We start from the raw sequence: 24,874 nt of genomic DNA, 5'->3' as shown, positions 1-24,874 counted from the left end.
TTTTTTCACGGCTGAACCACGAAATCCGATCGTTTTCTGTAACAATAATTATACCGCACCGTTAGTGCTCACGAATTCCAGGGACCGTTGTTGTACAATATTCCCATGGTGTGTTTACAGTGTTGGGACCGCTGCGGAACGTATCAATTGATTTTAAAACGGTCGCCGTACACATTAATTGACACTTGATGACAAGAAGTTAGAGGGTATGTATAAGATTCCGGTTGAGCGATGGCAGTGGCGGTCACTTCCACAAACGGACAAAACCGCATGTTAATACGATCAGTAGGGTCATAAAGTATACCGCGGGAAACGGGAAGCCGCCATCAATGTTCGATACACATACTATATACGTGTGTGGTTTCATTTTCTTTTTTCTTTTTTTTTTTTTAATCGTATATCATTTCAGGTATAAAAAAAAAGAGAATGAGAAAATAAAACATTAACAAGTATTGCCTATAATGTCGTGGGACAGCGAAAACAAAAGTCGTAACATGTGTTGTGTACATGTATCGCGTAATATCACGTTGACGATAAAAACCGTTTAAAGAGGAAACCATATTCAAAGGAGAAGTGAACAATTAATATTTACCCCAATAATGTACCAATGCTTTAACTTGACTCGTCTATCGACTTATATACGATATGATCATTTTATTTTATTATTATACACGAATTGCAAATAATTGAACTCATTTTTTCGAAAATTTTATACTTATTCACAATCAAAATAAATTTATTCAAGTATTGTTATTAAATTATATGAACTTGATCTTTGTTTATTTGGTAATTGTTTTAACATTATGTTCACTGAATATTTCAGCGTTTATCAGTTTCTTTATTATTGAAAAGTGTTAATATAACTACACGTAAAGATTTTCTAATTGGAACAGTGAAGTGAGTATCATATTATACAGGTAGGTTAGGAATTTAATTTTAAAATTAGAATTTTAGAATATATAGTCTGAGGCCTCGTGTATACCAACAATTTTGAAATACTTGTACATTGATTTACAATTGAATATTAATAACATAAAAAAAAATTATGTTTAGTTTAATATTATGTTAAATGTAGCTAGTGAGCTTTTTGTCAGACATTTATCGACCTTCTTAAAATTTTTTTTAAGGATTGTGAATTACACGTCGAGTAAAATATTTATATCGGTTTGTTATCCTAGTCCATCATAGGAATTCACAAGATAAGTATTTGAAAAGTTCTAATTAGTAATACTAGTGTGCGGTTATCCAATTAAAGTGGAATTTTTGCGCGAGTTTTGATTGACATTTTTTTTTTTTTTTTAACCACAACTACTAGTAATACTTGTTATCTTATGTATGTATTGAATATTAACGTAACAAAGGTTAGAACAGTTAACGTATTAGAAGTTACCATGGTCTTAATTGATAATTGATTCATCAGAATACATATATTATTATTTACTATAATTATGTATAATAAAGATATATAAATCAAATAAGAATAATTAGTTAAATAATATTTATAAAATAAAAATATTAACTACTTGTACATCATTTTTTTTACTTATAAAAATATTTAAATTCTTAGATTTGTTGATATACATTTAATTTAAGATGAGTTTCGATGATAAAATACATAATATAAATTAAAATATAAAAACACAAAATTTATAAATGTATATTGCGTTCAACAATTTAAATATACTAACTATATAAATATTTTTAAAAAATTAATTTAATTAAATATTGGAATATAATACATTCATAGAAAACAAACACAAAACAATACAAACTTTTAATTTTTGGGCGATAAATTTTATTAAGATGATTCAATTAAAACAACGTATTCTACATTTTATCACCCATCAAAATTATATGTTAATATTTGTACGTTCTTGAAATATCAAAAGAATAATTAATTTATGAATCGAACAATTAAATTTTTTACTGAATTGAAAATAAGATTGAAAGGATACATTAAATATTCTGAGCACATGTCTGAGAGCTGTGAAAGACACGCAATACAAATACTAACCGGATTCTATACGTCAGTTTTTTTTTTTTTTTTTATATAAAGCATGTTTTTTTTTATAAACATCTAAAACTCGAAGCTAAGGTAGTTACTATAATACAAACTATTTTAAGTTATACAATTAATTGTTTAAGAGTAGTTAATTTTTATTTAAATAGATAATCATAGAATTAATTTGATTATTACATTATAAATAATTTTCAGATAGTAAAGTAAAAAAATCATTAAAAACTAAATTAAATTCTATATATAACTATCAACATTAATATTAAAGGTCTTACTAACATATATATTTTATGATTTTCCCAAGAAAAAACCCATCAAATTGTGACACAATTCACTCCGAATATCCATCTCAATACTTAACTATTTTGAACCAAATACATTTTAAATATCGTTAAATATGAAAAAAAAATATATTTTTTGATTTGCAACAAATTACAAAATAATTGATTTGAATCAATGTTTAAAACGAGGGTTATTTTGATTTTGTTTTTTTAGGGAGATTAGTTCAATATTAACTCGGGCTTAAAGAAAAATCGTTTACATCATTAGTTTCTGTAGAAATATACCAAAACACAATAAAATAATTTTAAAAAATACAATAAATTAATGATTTTCTTATTTGTTATCTACGTTATAATTATACTGGATCAATATTTTTAATATTATCGTTATCCTATGCGTTGTAAAAAATTTTACGATTAACCAGTTTCATTATTTATTTATTACTGTACCTATAGTTATATTGTTATTTATATTATTGTTATTTTAATTTCTTGCATTTCTATGGCTCATAACGAGTATAAAAACATTTATAACTAAATAGCCCCCTGGATACTTATGATAAAATATGAAGAATACTTTATATGTATATATAATACATAATTATAGATCTATATATTAATTCTTGTTTTCGCAATACATGTTTTAATTTATTAAATTGAAATTAATTTTATAGTCATTGAACAATATAATATATTTAAATTTTTAACTATTGGCTGTAATTTTTTAAACACATTTCTATAATAATTTCTTTTAAAAAAAATATTAAAACACGACTAATGGCTATGTACGATTAAAATTTAATAAAATCAGTCAGAACAATGCAATGCAATGCGATTTATTGCAATTACAATTCAATTTAAAAATATCAAAGAAAAACATTAAACAAAAATATTTACAAAATAGAAAATTTTAATTATTTTTAAAATAAATTCGTAGTTTATTTTATTTAATTAAATTAATAGTTCTGAATTCATCAACATTTCAAAAATGTTAAAGTATTCATTATCGCAGGATTGATTAGATAGATGATATTGATTAAATTTACAAATTTTTCATTGTCTAAATTTGACGTTTTATTATGGTATGTTATAATTTCATTCGTGAGGATATTGACAGATAAAATTGAAATGTGTGATGATAATCATGAATATCAAACTGAAGAAGTGAATAATATCACGAATTATTCATTTCAAAGCATTTTTCTACTGTAATATGTATAGCCAATTATTTTCAAAATCATAAGTGAAAGCTTTTTCTATCGATTTTGAGTACAAAAAAAAAAAAAATCGAAAAATACTCTTAAGTATATAATATAGTAAACAATTTAAAATAATTATAAATGTATAATATTTATCATAATTTGTAAAAGTAAAATAATAATATAAAACATTATTTGAATCGAAGTGAATAAGATCAGACGAGTGTTCAACGTTCGGTATTAATACACATTTTATCCGTAAAACTGTTTAACATATACGTCCGTGTAACAATCCAAAATAGTAGACCAGCTAATGTGTGAAGAATTTCTGTTTTTTTTTTTTTTTTACATAAAATTTTATGACTTTCTGTCAAGATAACGAGACTGAGTGTTCACACAGATTCCACCTTGCTAGTATGTACGAATACTTCTGTTGACGATGTTGGTTTACTATAACGATTTATAGTAATATACCCGCTGTAAATATAATTATTAATTCGTGTGATTATAATCGTGTGGTATACCATTTATTTATGTATTTGTGGAATTCGGTAATTATTTGAGCAATCAAATGTTTTTAAAAGTTTTATAGTTTTAATTTCATTATGAATGTGGATTGATATAATAATAGTAATAATTTTTTGCACACATTCATCTCTTTAATAGCGTGCTTCAATAATGCATTTAGCCGATAAAGTAGTCACTGGTAGAAAACGACTTCGTAAACAAAAATGGTTTTTGTGAGCTGTAAGGTCTAAGTAATTAAATTGAATATTTATCTGTAGTTTGATTTTATTTATTTATTTATTTTTTTTTTTTTTGAGTGACAAACAATGGAAAACATACAATATGAGAAGAAATTAAAATCGAGAAATAGAATAGGAAAGAAAAAAAAAAGGGAAAATAGATAGAAAATAAATAATTCGTGGGCCAATAATTGTCTTTAAATTAAAAAAATAAGGAAAATACACTTTAAAGAAAATAAAAACCTATGTCAGACAATAACATAAAAAAACACTAACTTTAAATTTACAGTAGAATTTAATGTAAACAAGTAAAAACAAAAAGTATAGAAGCAAAGAAAACGATACAACATAATATTTTCGAATTAAAATCAAGATTAACTATAAATAAAAGAGAACGCAGTCAGTGTGCTCAATTTCTAAGTGATAATATGGATGAAATCAATAATTAATATTACTGTTCAAAAATCATTCTGTATGTTCTCAACTACCTGTCTATGAATTTATGCTCTGAAGATGGATCCTAAAACGAATCCGAAATATCAATACAAATGACACGATTGAAGACATGAATACATCCAGTAAAGGGATTATTATTTTGGTAGTGTCAAATCAAAATGTAACTATAATTAACTCATATATATTATATACTCGTATTTTAATGTACTAGTTAATATTCTAATAATAATTATTTGTCTAAGCATTATTTTTACTTATTTTAAAACAACAGATAACGAAAATAATATAATATTTAACTAAAAAAATTTATATTGAATAAAATCTATAATTATTATATAAATTACTGTAATATTCAATTACTTAATTAATCATCAAAATAAATTTAAAATAAAAATAAAAAATTGTCAATTGTAGGATAAATTGGATTTACGATAGTTGAGTGGGCCTGCGTAGGTGCAGTAGAGTTACTCACTTATCAAAATATAAATTCGATATAATTATTTTGCAACACAAATTAAATAGTTCCAAATTCAAATATTTGCTTTAAATTTAAATAAATAATAAATCGAATGGAAATTGAAGTATTTATTATGTATTATATGTGTTTGTGATCATACTGGTCCGGTTTAGATTAAGCAAATCCCGCCTACACAATTTGTTTTCTTGTCAGTGCACTTTCATTGCGCAGCAATAAATCTATATACTTCAAAACAATTTCAATCCGTATCCTAGAGCGTCTACGAAAAATAATTTTTTAGAGTATGAGATAACAAACGTATAAATCGAATAATATCTCACCTAGCTTCATTATTCAATGATTTATGATTCTATCACACAATCCGATTTAGCATAAGTAGCTGAACAAGCAGCAATTTGCGTCTGATTTAGATCATAGTCATTTTGAACTGAAAAATTCGGCGGTTTCATTTTGGAGGAGTTCTGGTCGGCTTGGGTAAGCTCGTGGTTCGCCGGGCCACGCACCGTGGAAACTCGCCTCGTGGAAACTGTAATTTATTTCTCTTCATATTTCTACTCATCTAGAAATAACAGCCTATTTTATATATCTTCTGGTAGTGAGGTTACGAAATTACAAGTTTTTTGTATTTTCAAATAGTTAAATGAATACATTTACCATCCACCTACCGCGGCGAGAAGCACATAATATTTTGTTGGTCGATTTTTCAGCGAATATTTTAATCGATGTATATTTAGGGTAAATTGAATAACTGTCAATTGGAAAATAATCAGGAATTCAAGCAGTATGTTCTAATAAAATTGATAATAATTTCACACCCAATATAACTGGTGCGTGATTTCAACTACCACGGTTGGTACGCAATAATAATGAATTAATAAATTATTTATATGCCAATGTAACACGACGATGTTCAATATAGAAAGAATACGGTATGAAGTCACGTGTATTTAAGATGATCCAAACTGCAGTATACGATGATGAATAGTTCGTTTTCGTAACAGCGGCTAATATTACGATAGTACAGCCTACGTCAGTACTATCGCAATATTACTTACGTTGAACTTCATTGTTTCCGTAGTCTTGGTCAAAAGATCATTGCCAAGTCGGAGGCAATGCTATTAATTTCATCGAAACACAATGTACACGTTTACTGTTGTCAACTCGACTATTATGTTACGGAGGTGCTCATATGCCGCGCAAAAACGGTAACTGTGGCAACAACGACATACTCGTGACCAAGCGTTCATTTTTTTTTTTTCGTGCGACTTGATAACACAGCTATTATAATATTGTAGACGCATCATTTCCATTCACGTGATTTAATTAACATTGGATTACGCAAACTCTTTTGTTGTTTACGCAAACAATTGATTTAAGTCTTCATGTTCGCAAAACTTCATGTAAGTGTTATGGCTAGTGTGGCCGAAAAACGATTTTACTAAAGATTAGCCGGTCAATCATCGTTTTAACCAATGCTATGTTAACATTTTAATCCACCTTATCCATAAAAAATTAACATCCAGCTGCATATAACTAATGAACAAATAACATTACCCAAACAAGTAATGTAACGATATAAGTCACGCGAAAAGTTTCAATTTAAAAATAGATACCTATTCGTACTTTAAAAAAATAGAATAGATTAATTCATTTTTTTTATTTAATCATCACTTCACGTTAGAAGCATACCCAGGAATTTCTTATGTGGGGGAGGTCCAAAATTTTTATTTTATCTCCAATTATAATTATAGTTTAACTCAATACCAACAAATTACTGTTAATATACTATAGTATGGCTTATACACTATAGGTATATTATATAATCTATAAACTTTGTATATTGAAGATAATAGGAAATTAAAATACACGATATACTATTATTATACTATTTACTATTAAATCTTTGAGTATGTAGAAATTTCAATGGGGGTCCGGACCCGACCCCTCCTTATGTACGTCCTTGCTTCACGTTAAACTGTTATGGTATTTTTGAATTACTTACTCGTAATACAGATCAATTTATACATTTAAATTTTTTTATTTATACAACCACCTTTACAAAAAAATTTATGAAAACCTTGACCTCCTGATAATGACTGATATAATTCGATGTTTTTCATCGTACTCAAAATGTATATGTGTTTCGTATAATATTTTGTACAAATCTTCATTTTTTCACGTAATATAAAATTTTTCCTTTACGTAGGTTCAGTGAGTTTTCCTTCGTCTCCAATCTGAATGGCATCGGTTAGTTCAACGATGTTTTTATCGCAACTAATCTCGCGCACTTCACTACATTAATAATGCCGCTATATTTTTCAGACGTAAAGAACCACTGTTATCTTCCCTTTTACTAGAACTTATTTTAATTACATTTTCATATAATAGATTTTCGGAGTTAATTTTTTTTCAAATTACACCTAATATTAAGATCACAGACGATAAATAGACAACATACGATTTTAAACAGACGAAATACATAGCTGAAAAATCTGAGTATAATATTACTTACCATGTGCATGGTCTACCTCTGTCCAACTATCCAAGATATGAATACAAATTTAAATTTAGTTTTTATTGTATGGCTAATGTTATATAGTTATTAGCCGAAAGCGGTTGGTTAGATTACCCATTTGTATTGGAGGCTAAAAAAAAAACCGAAAATTTCACATTAATCAATAGCATTGGCTAAATTTGTAATTAGTCAGTTAATCTTATGTTTAGTTATCCTTTGATTACTAGACATCGTTATGTACATAATAATAATATATGTATATTTTATTTAATTAGTGTAAACGGATAAACGCGTGGTAATATTTACTCATTTTATCTTATGCAATTAGATAAAACGTTAAAATTGTTTATCTTTTAAAAACAAAAATACGCACAATGTCTCCAGGATTATTTATGATCCTGAATAGCAAAAGATACGGATCCTTATTGGCGTTCGTTATTATTCATTTTAGTGGTCCATTAACTATAAGTAATTTATAATGCTGTGTGTTACCTAGTATATCCTTAGATTAAAATTTTCTTAAGTGTGGTAATATAATATGACATAATATGTACTAAATTATATTACTAATTATAATTTAATTCTTCACGTTAATAATTGAACTTTTTTTGGCTGGAACATTTAAATTTATTTTTATATATTTTTATTAATTTTTTTTCTTATTTTTTTCTTCTTTTTAAAATGGAGAAAAAAATATCTCAAAAAGGTGCTACGTGTATATATGATATTGCATGGACATATTTCAACAATTTCAATTAAACAAAAGTACTTAGTTAAGTCAATTATTGATAATCTGTGTGTTGAAAATATACATTTATAAATTATTTTTATTATTTATTATTATTATGTAATCACACATGTATATATATATGTACTTTTCATAAATATTAGATTAATAATTTAAAATAATATAACATTTATAGATAATATAAAATGTATTTATTTATTTCATGTGTTACGTATTAACTGTATTCGTATTTATATAATATAGGAGGGCTGTTGTCTTAAAGATCACTACTCCTCATAAAAAATAAAAATAATATATAATAATTAAAAAAAAGAAAAGCCCAGGAATAATGTAAATAAGCTAATATAGTGGTTACAGAATCTTTAAACCATTAATTTCTAAAACGTATTTTTTTAATGGACAATATATTAGGACTAGCTGAATAACCCAGCCTAGCAACGGACTGTATACGGACGGAATGTATACTATTTTGGATTAAAGCAATTTTATACTACTTCAATGTAGACATGTAAGCATATAATTGTGGCGTTTATTTATTTATATTTACTACATACTTTACTTCTTGTTGGGTACAGTTCGATAGTTAACGAGAATAGTCTCAACTTTTCTAGAATATTCGAGACGGACAGGTAGGCCGCGTGCACATTTGATAGCATTGCGCGGTGAGCGATGGGCGATAAGCGGCGGGCGTTGACAAAAATAAATCAAACACGGTAATTTTATCAGAACTGTGATCATACTGATTCCGGGCGTTGAGCGTTTGCGATGCGCTGTGCCGATGCGTTGTTTATATTTCAAGACGACTTGATTTGTGAGCGTTGTTGTTGGGCGTTGTATTTATATTTTGCATTGGTATTAATTAAAATGTGTTTTATAAAACATCATGTGCTCTCAAAAAGTACATTTTACAAATGCAAGTCGAAAACTTCTCATAACAGAAGTGCAGGGAAAACCATCTTTATGGAATGATAAGACACCCCGATTATAAAAAACCTGAAAAAACAATAAATTGTGGCATGAAATTGGAGCTGTTGTATATTTTCCAGTTAGGAATAGGTAATATTATATTATTATGGTTTTTTTATTAAATTTGTTTGTTTTTTGTTTATTTTTTAAACCTTAGAAGTCTTAATACAGTTGTTTTATAGATACAGATTTTATAAAATATTTAAAGGAGAATGTTTAATAAAAACAATTTCAATATTTATACTGAATACCTACCTACATAATAATATAATAATTAAAACAAAATCGTATTTAATGACTTACCTTAGAGTGACATAAAGTCACTCAGCCGCAGAAATTTTGAAATTTTTTGAAATTTGTCACCGGATTTGTTAATTTGAATTGACCTTTAGATAGAAGAAAATCAAAGGTTTCTATTGACATATGTAAAAATTTGAAAAATCTCTCGATCAAGTCTTAATTCTTCATATACATGATGGAACTTGCCTAGAACACTTCGTTTTTTATTCATTTCGTGAACACATATTTTTTTTTTTAGTTAAGAGGTGTAGTCTTTGCAAAAACGAATTTTCGAACAATAAAATACGACGAACTTCCGAACTTAGTGCCATGGTGCTCTAAGTCACTACACTAAAATAAAATAATGATGTAAGCAACGTTCATCGCGTGCTGTTTAGTGTGCACACTTCATCGGTCACCGCTCAACGCTCGCCGCTCATCGCTCATCGCTCACCACGCAACGCTCTCCAACGTGCACGCGACCGTACGGTCTTCTTATCTATCTTAGGTATTGTCTCGAATATTCTAGAACTGACCTATCGTTCCTACCTGCCTTCTAACCCGGTGGCGACCGGTTGTAAATTCAAGTCGTCATCACCACGTAGACACAGTTTATTTTAATCCGTTGTGCGATTATATTATTACTGCTGTGTTCGGTTTTTCTTTTGTTGTATACGTTAGTTGTTGCCGCGTTTTGATTATAATAAAGATCTTATAATTTAAAACCGTTCGCTTTTTGTTCTGTGATATTTTATATCCGGCACCAATTGAAGTGTGGTCACCCCGACCAATTTTGGATTCGGGACCTTGCTCAAACACTTCTCAATGTAATTATTAAAATCAACATGTAAAACAAATTGAAATATTTCCTGGGTAACCGAAAATTGAAAAATATATATGTAAATCCCCACCCATTCAATTAACCAAAACTATTGACCATTAGAAATGGGATTTTCGAAAATTATTTTCTATTGAACCTAGAAATAGTAATAAGTATATTCCTTTGCCATTTCAAATAAATGATGTGGTAATTTCGGGTAACCAATCGGTAAGTGAATGGTATTTGAATTTTAATATAAATAGATTATCGCTTTCGGTTGACCATTAACTTGTAGTAAAACGATAATTCATATAAGTGCATTAAGTTTCATTCACTTTTCATAATATTAAGGTCCATTGTATATTTATACATAGAATATATGTTACGGTGTCCAATCTTAAACAATATAGTCTTGCGGTATAACAGTGTTTTACAAATATCCGCGCGTCCGATGATAAATATTTATACTCGAATAAAACGTTGTAGGAACTCGAGCGCAACTGTGGAATGGCTTTCGATCGAATTCAATCGGATTTCATATCTATAAAAATTTTAGATTCTTATCGCGAGACCGGAAAATTCCACAAGCGGTATTATTAAGATTATGTCGATTTAGTCTTGACATTCCTTGGACACGGTTTAAAACGTGAGATGAACGGCAACTCCAACCAGCCGGTATCGGTAATCGAAAAGCGGCTGTTCAAACACGTGGTAAAAACCTGCGCAGCCATACAAGTAAATAACGCAGCGTATACGAAAAACATTTAAATCGTAATGTTCCTATCGAAATATTTGCGTTGTTTGCGACTGCACAAAACATCGTACACGATTTGTTGTTTGGCTAGCAACACCGAATGACCCATAACCAGAGGCAGATATGGGGGGAGAGATCTAGTAGGTCAGCTGATACACAACTAATATATATTGACAAAATTGTTCATTTGAAGACTTATAGTTTTTAAGTATGTCGACTATGGATTGATACTAGACTAGAGAAAATGTCTCATTTGCCATCCTTCAAATGATGCCACTGGTTTAATTGTTTAGTACAGTAAGATGGAATCTTACAAAAAATAATGTAAATGTTAATGTTTTCAATGATAATTATGAATAAACTTAAAAACACTTATTATATGATCATATTGTTTTTTCTTTTATTACAAAGCGTACATTTATAATTCAATTTCAGCTCTAATTAGTGCACTCTTGAAATAACCTGACCCACAGTTCTCTAATTGTGGACTCGTCCCTGCCCATATCGCATGTGTTTTTTGATCGTGGACAGCGTTTCAGCTCGTACACCAGAGGCTTGTGACTTGGGCTCAGTCACGAGTCGCACACGACAATGGAAGTGAGTAATATGCAACATGTGATACATAACACGTGCGCTACAAGTGTAGTGCATTCGGGTCGTAGAACGCGTTTGAGAAAATCATTATGGACGTGAACACGGTATTATTATTCACGTGAGTTGGTCGGGACTTGGAAGTCTGTGCTAATGTTTTGGAACTCAGGTTTCGTGATAATGCGACAGTTGGTAATAGCCATATTGTTTTTGTGCTTATTACTAAAGAATTTTACCCCGACACTCCCATATCCGAGCAGCTAAAAGGAGGCTAAGCCGGTTGCGTAAATAGTCTCTTTAAAAATATTTATAGCTGGTCATAGTTTGAGATCTTGTTCAGTATACTGTGAAAGCATAACATTTCAAGACGTTTGACTGAGTTACGGTTTATTATTTTCATAGTCTTTCGTAAATTGTTCGGGAAAAAGCCGGTATGATATAAACCTAATTATTATTAATTAATAATTATTAATTTTTTTAGAGAAAACAACGGAAAGGAACTAGCTTAAAATTGAGATGAGTGGAGGTAATTGATTATTGTAGCAATGGACCTAAATTATCCGTAAAAGCCAATAAAGAAAGAAATTAACTTTTAGTGTTACAGATCTTTAACAAACTTTTGGCTGCCGAAATCCATTTCTTCCATTACACTTTGTCTCTAGGTGTGTCAACATTCCAACTCTGTCACGGCTATTCTGTCTCCATCGACCATATCATATCAACATTTGTTTAGGGCGACTACTACACCGTAACTTTTTATCTCATTTCTTTGTTAATACGATTCTTCTTCTTCTCCTTCGCCTTCGCCTTTCTTCAAATATTTGGAGTCGACCACCCTTGTTCTTAATCTCCACTCATCTCAATTTTCTACATCTACTACGTACAGGCCAACCAGCCCTCATATCATTCTCAATCGTATTCAACCATCTCTTTTTTGATCTCTCTTCCTTTTTCCCTTCAACGTTAATTTTAATAACCACTCTTACTGCTTTTGTTTCCTTTCGCTTCATCACATGCCCAAACCATTGAAGTGTATTTCTCTCATCCTGTCCATTAACGATGCTACACCAATAATGCCTCTCATATATTCGTTCATTGTTCCTTATTCTATTTTCTCTTGTCATTCCACTCATCAATCTAAGCAATCTCATTTCTGCAAAACTCATACTCTATTCTATTTTCCTGTCCACCACTCAGTACTCCAAACAGCATGTTTATAGCTGTTAATGGTATTACAAATTTAATAAAAACACTATTGTATTCATCATTTCTAAATTATGTTAAACTCACTGACTCTTTTATTGAACTTGTTAAGTTTAACTATACTTTTTCCCCTTTCCCATTATAATTGCTTCGATGAAAACAATAAGTAAAATCCCTTTAAGATACGCTATGAGGCTTCTCAACGGTTATCCGAATACTTATTGCAAAGACGAATGTTTCGAGTAAGGGACAAAATTTATCATATTTTAATGATACACAACAATTATAGACGTTTCGTGTTTTATATCTACAACTGCAACTGAAATTTTAGATAATTACATAAATTGTCAAAATTGTAATAAAAACTTTGAGGTTTATAGTTTAGGATTCCGATTAAGTACTTTCATTACCAATGATAATGTGGTTCAAAAATTATATTGAACTTAACTTGAAATTGCTTGAATTATAATCCAATTGCATTCGGGCATAAAAAATTATTATACAATAAAAATATCATGAAATCACATTATTATATATTTTTAATTTTGAAATGTCCTAAAGAATCAAGAAACCATATTATTTTAAGTAATACAACTTCAACAATACATCGAACTTTACTCAAATATGTAATAACAACATTTTAATGCATTATTTCTTTTTAATGCCTTAATGCCTGAATGTCAAGAAAATAATGAAAATGCATTAAACGTTGAGACAGCGAAGGCAGCGCTATCTAGAAGATTTTACAGTAATTAGGTTCGGTGCCGGTACACGATAAGTACAAGTATTGATTATAGAATAGATTCTATCTTAGATATTCTATTCTTAAAACTATTCTATAATCAATGGTACAAGGTACGCGCACATGATTGGATCTGCGCCGGGACAAATCTCAATGTTCCAAGTGCTTACCACGCATGCGCCAGGACTTTTCCGCACAATTTTTGAAATATAAAATATTTTGTCATGCGTTGACTAATATTGGAAGTCAGTAGCTCCAACTAAATTTAGATATTCTAGTATCTTTATTTTTTAAAATGCAATATTTGACCAATATCATAAGTCAATAAAATGGACTTGTACATAGTGGCTCATTGTGAATATATTGAGCAATTGTATACAATTTGTTGTGGATTAGTATTGTTATATTATAAATAATAACACAAACATATTTTATAGTCCTTAATTGTTAACTGTATAAATATTAAGCATTAGGATACAACAGGGGCGTATTTAGACTAACTTCTTGGGGGGGGGGGCTCAATTTTTTCTTTAATTTAGGCTTAAAATTTACAAGTAAAATTTTTGGTAACATTTACATAAATCAGGTGAATCTTTAATACTTGTGGTTTTTTTTTCTAATGCCAGATCCACTTAGAATTCGCTTTTGTGTAGTTATTTTTTAACACCTGCCTGTGTTTTGAAAATTACGTTTGTGTTTTATTTGATTTTTTTACTAAATATGAATCCGATAAAAAGCCCAATTCAGTATTTATAGCCACGCGTAATTTGATTTCGTTTTAAAATTATCTATATTAAAAAAATTTGAAATGTGTAGGTATCCCAAATATAATAAATTCCTTAAATACGGTTTCAGGAGGGACGATCGCCCCTTTGCCACCCCCCTTAAAATACGTCCCTGAGATACAATAAGATAAGTGTATCATATACTTAGTATTTGGTAATGATTTATTAATATTATAAATGATTTATTAATATTTAGTATCATATATGATACTAAATTTCAACAGATAGGTAATAAAATATTATCAAAAAATCTTTAATAGATAAATATAATGATATATTAATTGTGAAGACAAGTTTAATCATACTTACTTATAGTTTTGAAAAATGAAAATATTGACTAATAACCATTTCATATTATTTTTAGGTATTTATGTATATTGCATTATTATTTTTTGTATTTTTGTGTATTATTGTACAATGTTTATTTTACTATTAATTATTAACGAAATAGGAAAGTCGATGTTGTATTATTAATTATTAGAGTGGCGTACACAAGATTTTTCAATTGGGGGGGGGGGACTTGAAAATAAATATTTAAATTAAATGCTAAATATACATACATACTTTTATACTGCTGTTATAATAATACTTTACAGTTTACTTAAATGGACAAAGTACACATGAATATAAGATTTATAAAATCAAAAATTAGATCAAATATGGCCATAGTAGATATATAACCAAAATTAACAATGTACAGAATAAATAAAATACAGTGTACAATATACATTTAATAGTACATACTCGCTATATAAACATTATGGGAATTATCTTTATACGGATAACACAATACTATCTTGCCAGAAGGCAGCAACTGACAAGTGTAGTAAGACCACAGATTAGATTCTAATCAGTTTTCGTTATTGATATAGGCAGTGGCAGTGGCGTGCCGAGATAAAAATGTTTTTGATGCCAATTGCAAAGTCTAGTTTACCACCCAGCCACCCATATTTAAATTCATATTATTATTATACATATATTATATACATATTATTATCCAACAACCACCCACCCCTTTTTAACTTAGACCTATATCATATCATATCTATATCATTTAGACCTATATTCAGTACGCCACTGGACCACGGTCTTAGAAGATATCTTCTAAATCAGCGGTTCCCAAACTTTTTTTTCCGCGGTGCCTTTTTTTGGACCCAATTTAGCCACGGTGCCCTGGCTTTGAATAACATTAAAGACAGAAACAAATTAAGATCTATTGATAACCAATTTTATTAATTTTAATAAAATTTAACTTAGTAATAAATTAATGCATTTTTAAGCATAAAAATTAGATAAATAAAAATGATTGTTATTATGATTATAATTATTATATAAAAATATTATAAGGTTAAAATGAGGATAGTTATATTGATTATATAATAGAAAATATTACATTATTTTCTATAAAGTTTTTACGAAAACAATAAGAAAAAACAATCTTACACATTTTAAACTATTTGTTATGAACCGTAGATTACGGTGCCCTTAGAAAGTGGTTGTGGTGCCCTTAGGGCACCGCGGTGCAGTTTGGGAACCCTGTTTTAAATCCATAATATAGGCTATAATTTATATCGTCGATATAGATTGTAGACTATAGTCTATATATCTTTGTTTTTTTTCCTTCTAGTTTTTCTTTGATTTAGTAGTTGCATAAAAATATACAGGACTGAACATGACAAAGCCGGAGAGTGTGGGAGGAATGCCGATGAGCAACACAACTGAGTAGTGTGTTACTAAAATAGATATTAAATTAATATGTGTAGCTACTTAATACTAACGATGGGAAATTAAATTATTACGACCTAAGTGTAGTATATTTAATATTTATATGAATACACCATATTATTTGCTCACAAAAAAAAATAATAATACGTCAATAGGGAGGGGGGCTTCAGCCCGTTAGTCCACCCCCTGCGTATGCCACTGAATTATTATTATACTCGGTTAAGTATAGAAATCATTTATAAGAAACTATGTTGTCAACATATGAGTAGATACTAATAAGTCTTTATTATCTATGGTTGTAAAAATGCTAAATTTTATATTATTAAGAACATTAAATTCCGAGTCCTAGTTATAACTAACTGAAGATTTATATTTCTGATAATAACTTTCTGCTAAATAATTTTAATGCATCCCAAATCTAACGCGATATTTATGCTAGAAGGAATTTTTTTTTTTTTCCGTTTTTAAACCGACGACGGCCCCGAAACTGTTTCTCGCATTGCTTCGTGGCCAACGCTAGAAGGAATTAAGAAAACAAATAGGTACATGTTTTCAATTTTCAAATATGTTATAAATAAAAATCATAAAAAAATATAATTTTATTGCTTATTTGTTTACACTAATTTATTTAAAAGCAAATAATGTAAGAAATATAATTTGATAAAAATTAAAATATTTAAAAATGTTTTTATAATAATATTATATAATAATAAAATGTATCGTCTGGTCAACTCGTTAATTGTCGTTGTGAACTGCGATTGGTTTGAAACACAACCAAAGATCATTTTTTGGAGAAAGAAATCCAGTCGGAGCTTTTACTTGTATAGGGATTTCGGTTTTTTTGCAAGGCATAACTTCGTATTTTTGTAGGATTATTGATACGGCCAGTTTCAATTCCAACTCGGCTAATCGTTTTCCTAAAACACATAAACAAGTGACATACAAATCGATTAGACAATCGTGTGTGAAATTAGCCTCTCAAATTTATTAATTTAACGTGTTAAATATGTACGCATTATAGTGTCAAAAGTTCATTCAGTTTTCTTATGGTCAATACATTTGAACACCAATGAAAATCGCTATCTGTTCTGTGGCAAAACTTTAGCGTATTACATGGAGTCATTGCAAAATGTATACTATAACAAGGGTGAAAAATCGTTTCGTTTGGATTGTTGAAAAGGATCATTGGAACTTTTCCTGATTGAGGGAATAAGCATAAATTAAAAAAGTATATACAATTAGGGCTGAACACATGAATATTAATTTTGAGTTATAAAAATGAGTGTACAAGTAAATAATGTAGTAAATATATCTCATATATAGATATCATATGTATATGTTACGGTAAAAGATGAATATTGGTGAATGTCATCATTCTCCGGTGAATGACGTCTTTTACCAAAATGATTCGATTATGTAGGTAAATGATGTAAAAAACCAGATTTTAAATTCAAATGTACATCTTTCACCGGTCATTGATGTCATTTACCAAAACTGGTGGTAAATGATGATAAATCACAAATAATACACTGATTTTTTTACTATAGGTACTATTTATAAAAATGATTTATTGTTAAAATAAAAAAATAATAAAATAATAAAATACGCGCATATTACAAATTATTTATTTGTACAATTTTGGTTACTATGAAATTTTGAACTGCACAACATTTCCACTGCATTGTAAGCACATTTTTTAGTACCACAACCAGTTTTGCAGTTGCATCGATTAAATCCTTGATGACCAGCTATTCCTTGTCCTGCTGCTTCTCTTAATGTTATTTCCCTGTCTAATTTTTTTCATGGCTTCATCTAGCTCTAGAAATTTTTCTTTACATAGAGAAATTTGTGCTCGTGTATATTTGTGTTTCAAAACCCCATATTCTGTCATTTTTGTCATACATTTTTACAAATCTGTATATATAAAAATTTCGTGTCACGATGTATGTTCGCGATAATCTCCGAAACTACTGGACCGATTTTGCTGAAATTTTTTACACCGTGTGTAATTTGGTCCAACTTAAAATATAGGATAGTTTTTTTTCAAATTTTTTAATATTTTAAATATTTTAATTAACTTTTTAATAAATGTGTATAATTGCATGGTGTATTTCATTTTGCATAATATTTTGAGCTTTTCCAATAGCGATAAAAGTTTCTGGATCTAATTTTGAAATAATTTCTTGTATTTTCGTACGAAGAAGACGTATGAATGATGAAATGATAAAAATATTTAAAAATTAGTGAAATATGTAAAAATATGTAATTATGCCAAAATATGTAAAATAAAAGTATCATAATTTTAATAGGAATAATTTAAATCATAAACATTTCTTATCGAATCTTAAATATCTCGTTTTAATAAAAATATGCATTTACATATAAATCCGTTCTCTAGTTATCCCTTTTAGTGTGATAAGTAATTAGTACTCCAAAAATATGGTGGCTGAATTTTGTTTACACTTAGAAGTGACTATTCTGATTTCATTAATTCTGTGGTAGTATGTTTAAGTAAATTTCTAATCAATAGTAGTTAAATGATGAACAGGTAGGAGCGAAGGAATATCAAAACAGTTTAGGTAAACAACTGAAAAAAAATCCTATTACATACATCGTTATGAACAACGTGTTTTCAAGGGGTTTCAAGTGTTTAAATTTTAAAAACTGTTACCTAGGCACAACCGAGGCCCGTTGCCAAACGGCAGGTAAGTGCCGTTTGGTCGTTTAGATTTTTCTTCCTCGGAGAATCTCTCTGGATCGAATTTGAAAGGATCGGGATAATATTTCGGGTCGTGGTGAATGCTGTATGTCGGTATAACAATCTTTTCTCCTTTTCTGATAACCAATGACATATCGGGTACTTTATAATCTTCCGTCGCTTCTCTGAACAACATTAACGTGATCGAGTACAAACGGGAAACCTCTGAAACGCAATAATTAATTTTTTTAATCAAAATGAGGGCTGCAGTCTGATGTATATGTAAACTATTATAATATATATACTGTAAGATTAAAAATATTCTTATGAAAGGCTTTAGTATTATCAATCATCTTGCCGATTTTACGTGTTGGTCGCTTATGTTATTGTAATATAGTAAATAGTGTATTTTGATTCTATTAACTTCTATATAAAATAAATATCAGCGATACATGATTATTTTCTGATGGCTGAATAGAAATTAGGACATAAAGTTATCCAATAACCTTTAGTGAGTATAATATATAAAAAAAACACAAAAATATGATGTCAATATTAAGTATGTCGCCCACATTCACATATATATATATATGTATACATACAAGTAACGCTGTAATTATATACTATTATAAAATGAATTACCTTCCGAAACCTTATTCAGGTAATGAAGATCAGCAATACAGTTGTAGCTTAACTGTCCACCATTTTTCTTAATAACTGTGATAATTTCCTCACGTACTTTATTCTGAACGTCCTTATTCAGTGCTAATTCATACAGCATAAAACTTATTGTGATTGACACGATTTCGGAGCCGGCCACAAACAGTAGGATTGCGTTTGAGACAATGTCCAATTCTGTGAACTTGGCTGCAAAACGTGTAATCATAACGATTTACAATATTTTGAACACTCGAAAATCAATTGTTTTGTAAAACGAACTTTTACAGTTTTGGGGTAGCGTATAATTAAAACGTGGAGCAAAAATATACGATAGTCGAAACAAAACCGTCTATAATGCGTTACAGTGGTATAGGGAAGTTTTATAAGGACCTAACCACATATTATGTATCATATTTGTATGGTTTGCAAATAATTTGTTTCCCGATTTTAAAGTTTATATATTGAATTATAAAGGAGCGGTATTTTATGTTTAGAAATCATCCTTTAATACATGCTCGAAACTGTATTGCGTAACTATTTGTATCATGTAAAATTATTTATAAATTAATTAACAATAACAATTATCTCTGTGAAAATTGTCGTACACGGATTCGCACTTGACCCCTTGTCAACGAAATAACTTTGGAAGGGACAAAGTGCTTAGAAGGTACCACGTTATACGTTCGTTTGTCCGTCTATACCTTTGTCGGTTAAGTCACCACCGTCAAGCACCAATTCTTTCCTTGCTTGCATAAGAGTCTGCGCCACGTCGTTTCCGACCACATTATTCTCGTGTCTGTACCTGATAAGGTCGGTAAAAACCGCACGGTAGAAGTTGATCGAGTCCTCCGGAAACTGTTTCAGCCCAAAGAACTGCACCAGTCTCGGGCACAACATGATCAGCATTTGAACGACTATTTGCCGGATGCGTGACTGAAACATCTTGTTACCGTATTTTATGAACTCCGAGGTCTGGTCCAGCTTAAGGCCAAACGCGCACGTGGCTATGACGTTAGTAGAGAAATTGGCGGTCAACTTCTTGAACTCTATCCCTTCGCCGTCAGACACAGACATCTGCTGGTCGATGGTCATGGTCAACCGGTCCACGCACTCGACGATCCGGTCTTGCGCGTCCTTTAGCCGGTTCGTTGTGAACCCCGGGCTGAGCTTCTGGCGCATTGTCTTCCATCGGTCGCCTTTCAGGAAAAACAGGCTACCAGCCAGCACGTTGTTCTCCGGGCTAGTGTTCATCCCGCGACTGTTGAAGTGTCCGAAGTCACGGACGGTGATGCGACTGATCAGTTCAGGGTCGCGGGCTAATAGGAGCGGCGTAGTCATTTGGTACATGCCGCACACCTTTTCGCCGGCGAACCGCTTGTACGCGCGGTCGAAGAATTCTTGTGGGGATTCGATCCCCGTTAATATGCGGAACGCGTTGCCGAACAGCGGCATCGGCCGATCGTGCGGCACGTTCGCGATTCGCCAACGGTCGTGGCCGGACGTGGAGAAACGGTACAAGAGCACGAAGACGACTACCGCGGCCACCACTGTCCAACCGAACACCGGGTCCAACAACCAGTTAGCCGCGATGGTGGCAGACCGATCGTTCGCGACGTCGTCCATCGTTGAAACGATCGCGCGCGAAACACGTGCAGAGGTAACGCGAGAGCGGCAGGAATAGTTACGTCTAAGTACTGTTATGCGACAGGACCAGTACAAGAAGATATAGGGAAAAGCCGATTCGACAGCGGTGGTATTAAACGACACGTCTGAATGGGCATGCACGCATTCGGTTTTTTTATAGACGATAACGTATGAGGTGAGTCTAAAAATGCGTAAATACTAAGTCTAACTTTATGTTTATGCGACGAGTGGCAGTAAAGTGGACGGACGTTGTACGTGCGTGCTTACGATATACATGAATCATGCCGTCATTGACGCACCCATTTACGAACTACGTATTAGTTATTATCAGTGCGATATCGCCCACTTGCCGGCAATTGAGAAGTTACGAGGGACGATGAACATGTGTTGGGTGGTAGGGGGAACTATGCATGTCTTGGGTGGTAGGATAGTGTTTAGCATAATATTTACTAATATTAAATAATTGTAAAATATTTAGCAAAAATATTTACATTAGGACTTAAAACTGAAAAAAAGTAAAAATTGAAACACATATATTTTGCTGAGATTCATGCCATGACTTTTTTTATCGTAATAATTTTTAAATAATATAGTTTCACCTATTTATCAATAAATTAAACCTGAAGTAAATTATATAAATACCCATCAAAATAGGTCGACATGCGTTTGATTATCTGTAATTGTTTTCAGTAAAATATCTTTAAAATATTATTTTCAAGCAATTCATTTAATTTTTTATTTTTATGAGGAGTTGAAAAAATGTTGTTTCTAAACGGATCGCTGCTTAAAAAAGGTTGAGAACCACTGTATTAGACGAAGAGTGTTTAGTTTTGTTACGGTTAAAAATAAAGTGCTAAAGCAATTGTAATACATTAATGTTGTTGACCTTGTGATTAATTTGAATTTATTTAAAATTAATTTGAATATGTATTATGATTGCGTACGTTTTACCTACCCAAATTTAGTGCAATGTTGCTCATGGGCGCCCATTGGGGGGGGAGCAAGACAAGGCCCTCCCTCCCTGAAAAAATATTATGAACTTGTATCTCAATAAATATTACCATAATATTACTTTATTACCGAGGCAAATTATTTGTTGATATCACTTTTAATATATGAAATAAGTATAAAAATATACTCATTGTTATCATATATTAACATCATAGATAAGTCGTAGTTTCAACTACTAGTTTGTATTCCGTATAGATACCTATACGTAAAATTATTTAATTTATTTAATTTAATTTAATTATTTTATCAGACAAAACTGACTGAATTTTAGTCGTCCACTTTCTGTGTGACATTATATTTTAGTGCTCATTACTATGTGCTCATTACATTAGTGATTATTCAATATTATTTTTTAAAATTTTCAATTTTTACTATAAATATTCGATCGTTTTAATTAAAAAAAAAATCTGATGAAGATAATGCATCTGCTGTGCTTGAGCTACACACATCGAAAAATACAAGTGTTTCTGCTCAAGTAAATTCAAACCCGGAATGTTCTACGTCAATAAATAGGGTACCTACATTAACTATTAATTATACGCCAAATGATTGTGAGTCATATCCACATTTAGGATTTTATATTAATGAATCAAATTTATCAGATGAACTTAAATATAAATTACTTACAAAATCATATGTTCCTTCTGATAGTTGTGATTTTAAAAATGACAGTATTGCACAAAAAAGGAATTTTAAAATAGAATGGCTTAAACAATATCGATGGTTAGTTTATTCTAGACGTTTAAAAGACGGCTTATGGAAGCATTGTTTTTCATCCTGTCGTTAAAAGAGGATCATTAGGAACATTAATTGTTAGTGAATTTACCAATTATAAAGATTTTCATTTTCACGCAAAAAAACATATACTATCTGAATGGCATAGAGATTCGGTTTCTCAATCAACAGATTTTTTTAAAATTATATCCAACAAAGAAAAAAGTGTTATAGATCAATTAAATACTGCTCAACACTCACAAATTGAACAAAATAAAAAAAAAAAAGCTAGTCCCGATTTTGTCATCAATAATATTTTGTGCGATATATGCGAAATTTTCATAATCTTTTAAATTTCGTGTTGAATCTGGAGATAGTGTTCTGTCTGAGCATTTATCAACATGTCATAGTAAAGCTAAATATACCTCACTTTGCATTCAAAGTTAATTAATTTTATTATATGGAAATGTATTATGTGATCAAATTGTTCGAAAAGTAAATAATAGCTTGAGTTTTTCACTGTTAGCTGACGAAACTTCCGATATTGCTGGCATTGAACAACTTTCGATTGGTGTTCGTTATGTTGATAGTTTAAAAACTATAAGAAAAAAATTCATAGGATTTAGTGTACAATAAACATTAGATGCAGTTGGTATAGGTACTTCTATTTTGATTTCTGTTGAAAAATACGGTTGGGATATGAATTAACTTGTTGGCTTGGGTTTTGACAGATGTTCAGTAATGACTGGAAAGGAAAATAGAGTTCAGAAAATAATTTGTGATAAATATTCTAAAGCAACATTTTTTCACTGTGCTTCGCATAGAATTAATCTGGTTGTAAATGATTTGAATGCAGTGACAAAAATACAAAATACTGTAGGAGTTATTATAGAAGTTATTAATTTTTTATCAAATTTTATATCAAAATGTATGTTCCACAACTCAAAGAGTGTCAATCAGGGATGGACGCATGCAAATAGTCGGGTGATGAGGTTTCAATAAATATCATAATCTTAATATTGTTATTTATCAATCTTTAATGATAAATATATAATTGTTAATAATAATATTTCGTGGGGAGGTTCTCATCGCAGTGAATAGCCCAACAGCGAGTATTCCGGCGGTGAAACAATCGGGTCCAGAAAAAAACAGTTATTGGAAGTCAATAAGAAATGTGTAAAATTTAATTAATTTGCTTCAATGAATTATAAACTAAAGCACTTCTTAAATATAATAGTTGTATAATATTGTCAATATTTTGAGAATGTATCAAGGTAACTATTAACATAGTAGCATAGTAGTAGTAATCTTGTAATACATTACTAATTTTTGTAGTAATAATGATTTCTGTAAAGAAAATTATGACCAACATTCTGCATAATAGTTATACATAATGAATAAGCATATTCTATTATATAATATAATTTCATAATTATCACATTTCATTTAATTAGAAAATAGTTTTGATTAGTGTGGCTATGCATAAAAAATAAAATGACTAATATTGGTGTTTTTTAAATTATTGTAGTAGATCATGGTAATGAACATAGTGAATTTAATAATGTCATTGAGTTTTTAAGAAACCAAACTTGGTCATATATATGTCATTATTTTTAAAATTGCACCTGTTTCAAGCTACAAATGATTCTGATTTTCCATTTGTATCAAAAAAAGTATTTTTTCGAAAAGATAGTGTCATATTATGGATAAGTTTTTGTAAATCAACTAATAAACTTTTCTGTTTTATTTATTTGACGATTTTTGGGTTGGACTTCAAGAGACTGATTTTTCAGCTAACGCTTACACCAAAAGCAAGTACAGAAATAGGCTGGATGCAACTCC

The 24,874-nt window shown here is 30.0% G+C and overlaps 1 protein-coding gene across 1 annotated transcript; it reads right to left on the bottom strand.

The window, feature by feature from the left end:
• Nucleotides 1-16,994: 16,994 nt before the first annotated feature.
• On the bottom strand, nucleotides 16,995-21,570 carry LOC112683684 (probable cytochrome P450 6a14). The gene is made up of 4 exons (XM_025554822.1): nucleotides 20,365-21,570; nucleotides 19,646-19,870; nucleotides 18,977-19,228; nucleotides 16,995-17,222 (listed from the first exon to the last, which is right to left on the bottom strand). Exons 1-4 carry the CDS (start codon nucleotides 21,284-21,286, stop codon nucleotides 17,041-17,043), a joined length of 1,581 nt encoding a protein of 526 aa, XP_025410607.1. The 5' UTR covers nucleotides 21,287-21,570; the 3' UTR covers nucleotides 16,995-17,040.
• Between the last annotated feature and the right edge of the window lie 3,304 nt (nucleotides 21,571-24,874).

The sequence above is a fragment of the Sipha flava genome, unplaced genomic scaffold (genome assembly GCF_003268045.1).
Source record: "Sipha flava isolate LNK unplaced genomic scaffold, YSA_version1 232_pilon_pilon, whole genome shotgun sequence".
Classification (NCBI taxonomy): Eukaryota; Metazoa; Arthropoda; class Insecta; order Hemiptera; family Aphididae; genus Sipha; species Sipha flava.
The sequence above is the reverse complement of the archived record's forward strand: the minus strand, read 5'-3'. Positions and strand labels throughout refer to the sequence as shown.

Bases quoted from the DNA above. Each gene is read 5' to 3' on its own strand.
- LOC112683684 (XM_025554822.1), bottom strand. From the start codon at position 21,286: ATGGACGACGTCGCGAACGATCGGTCTGCCACCATCGCGGCTAACTGG. The intron at 19,229-19,645 runs GTAATTCATTTT...ATTGCGTTTCAG, and splicing joins CCTGAATAAGGTTTCGGAAG to AGGTTTCCCGTTTGTACTCG. The intron at 17,223-18,976 runs GTAACAGTTTTT...TATGTGTTTTAG, and splicing joins CGGGCCTCGGTTGTGCCTAG to GAAAACGATTAGCCGAGTTG.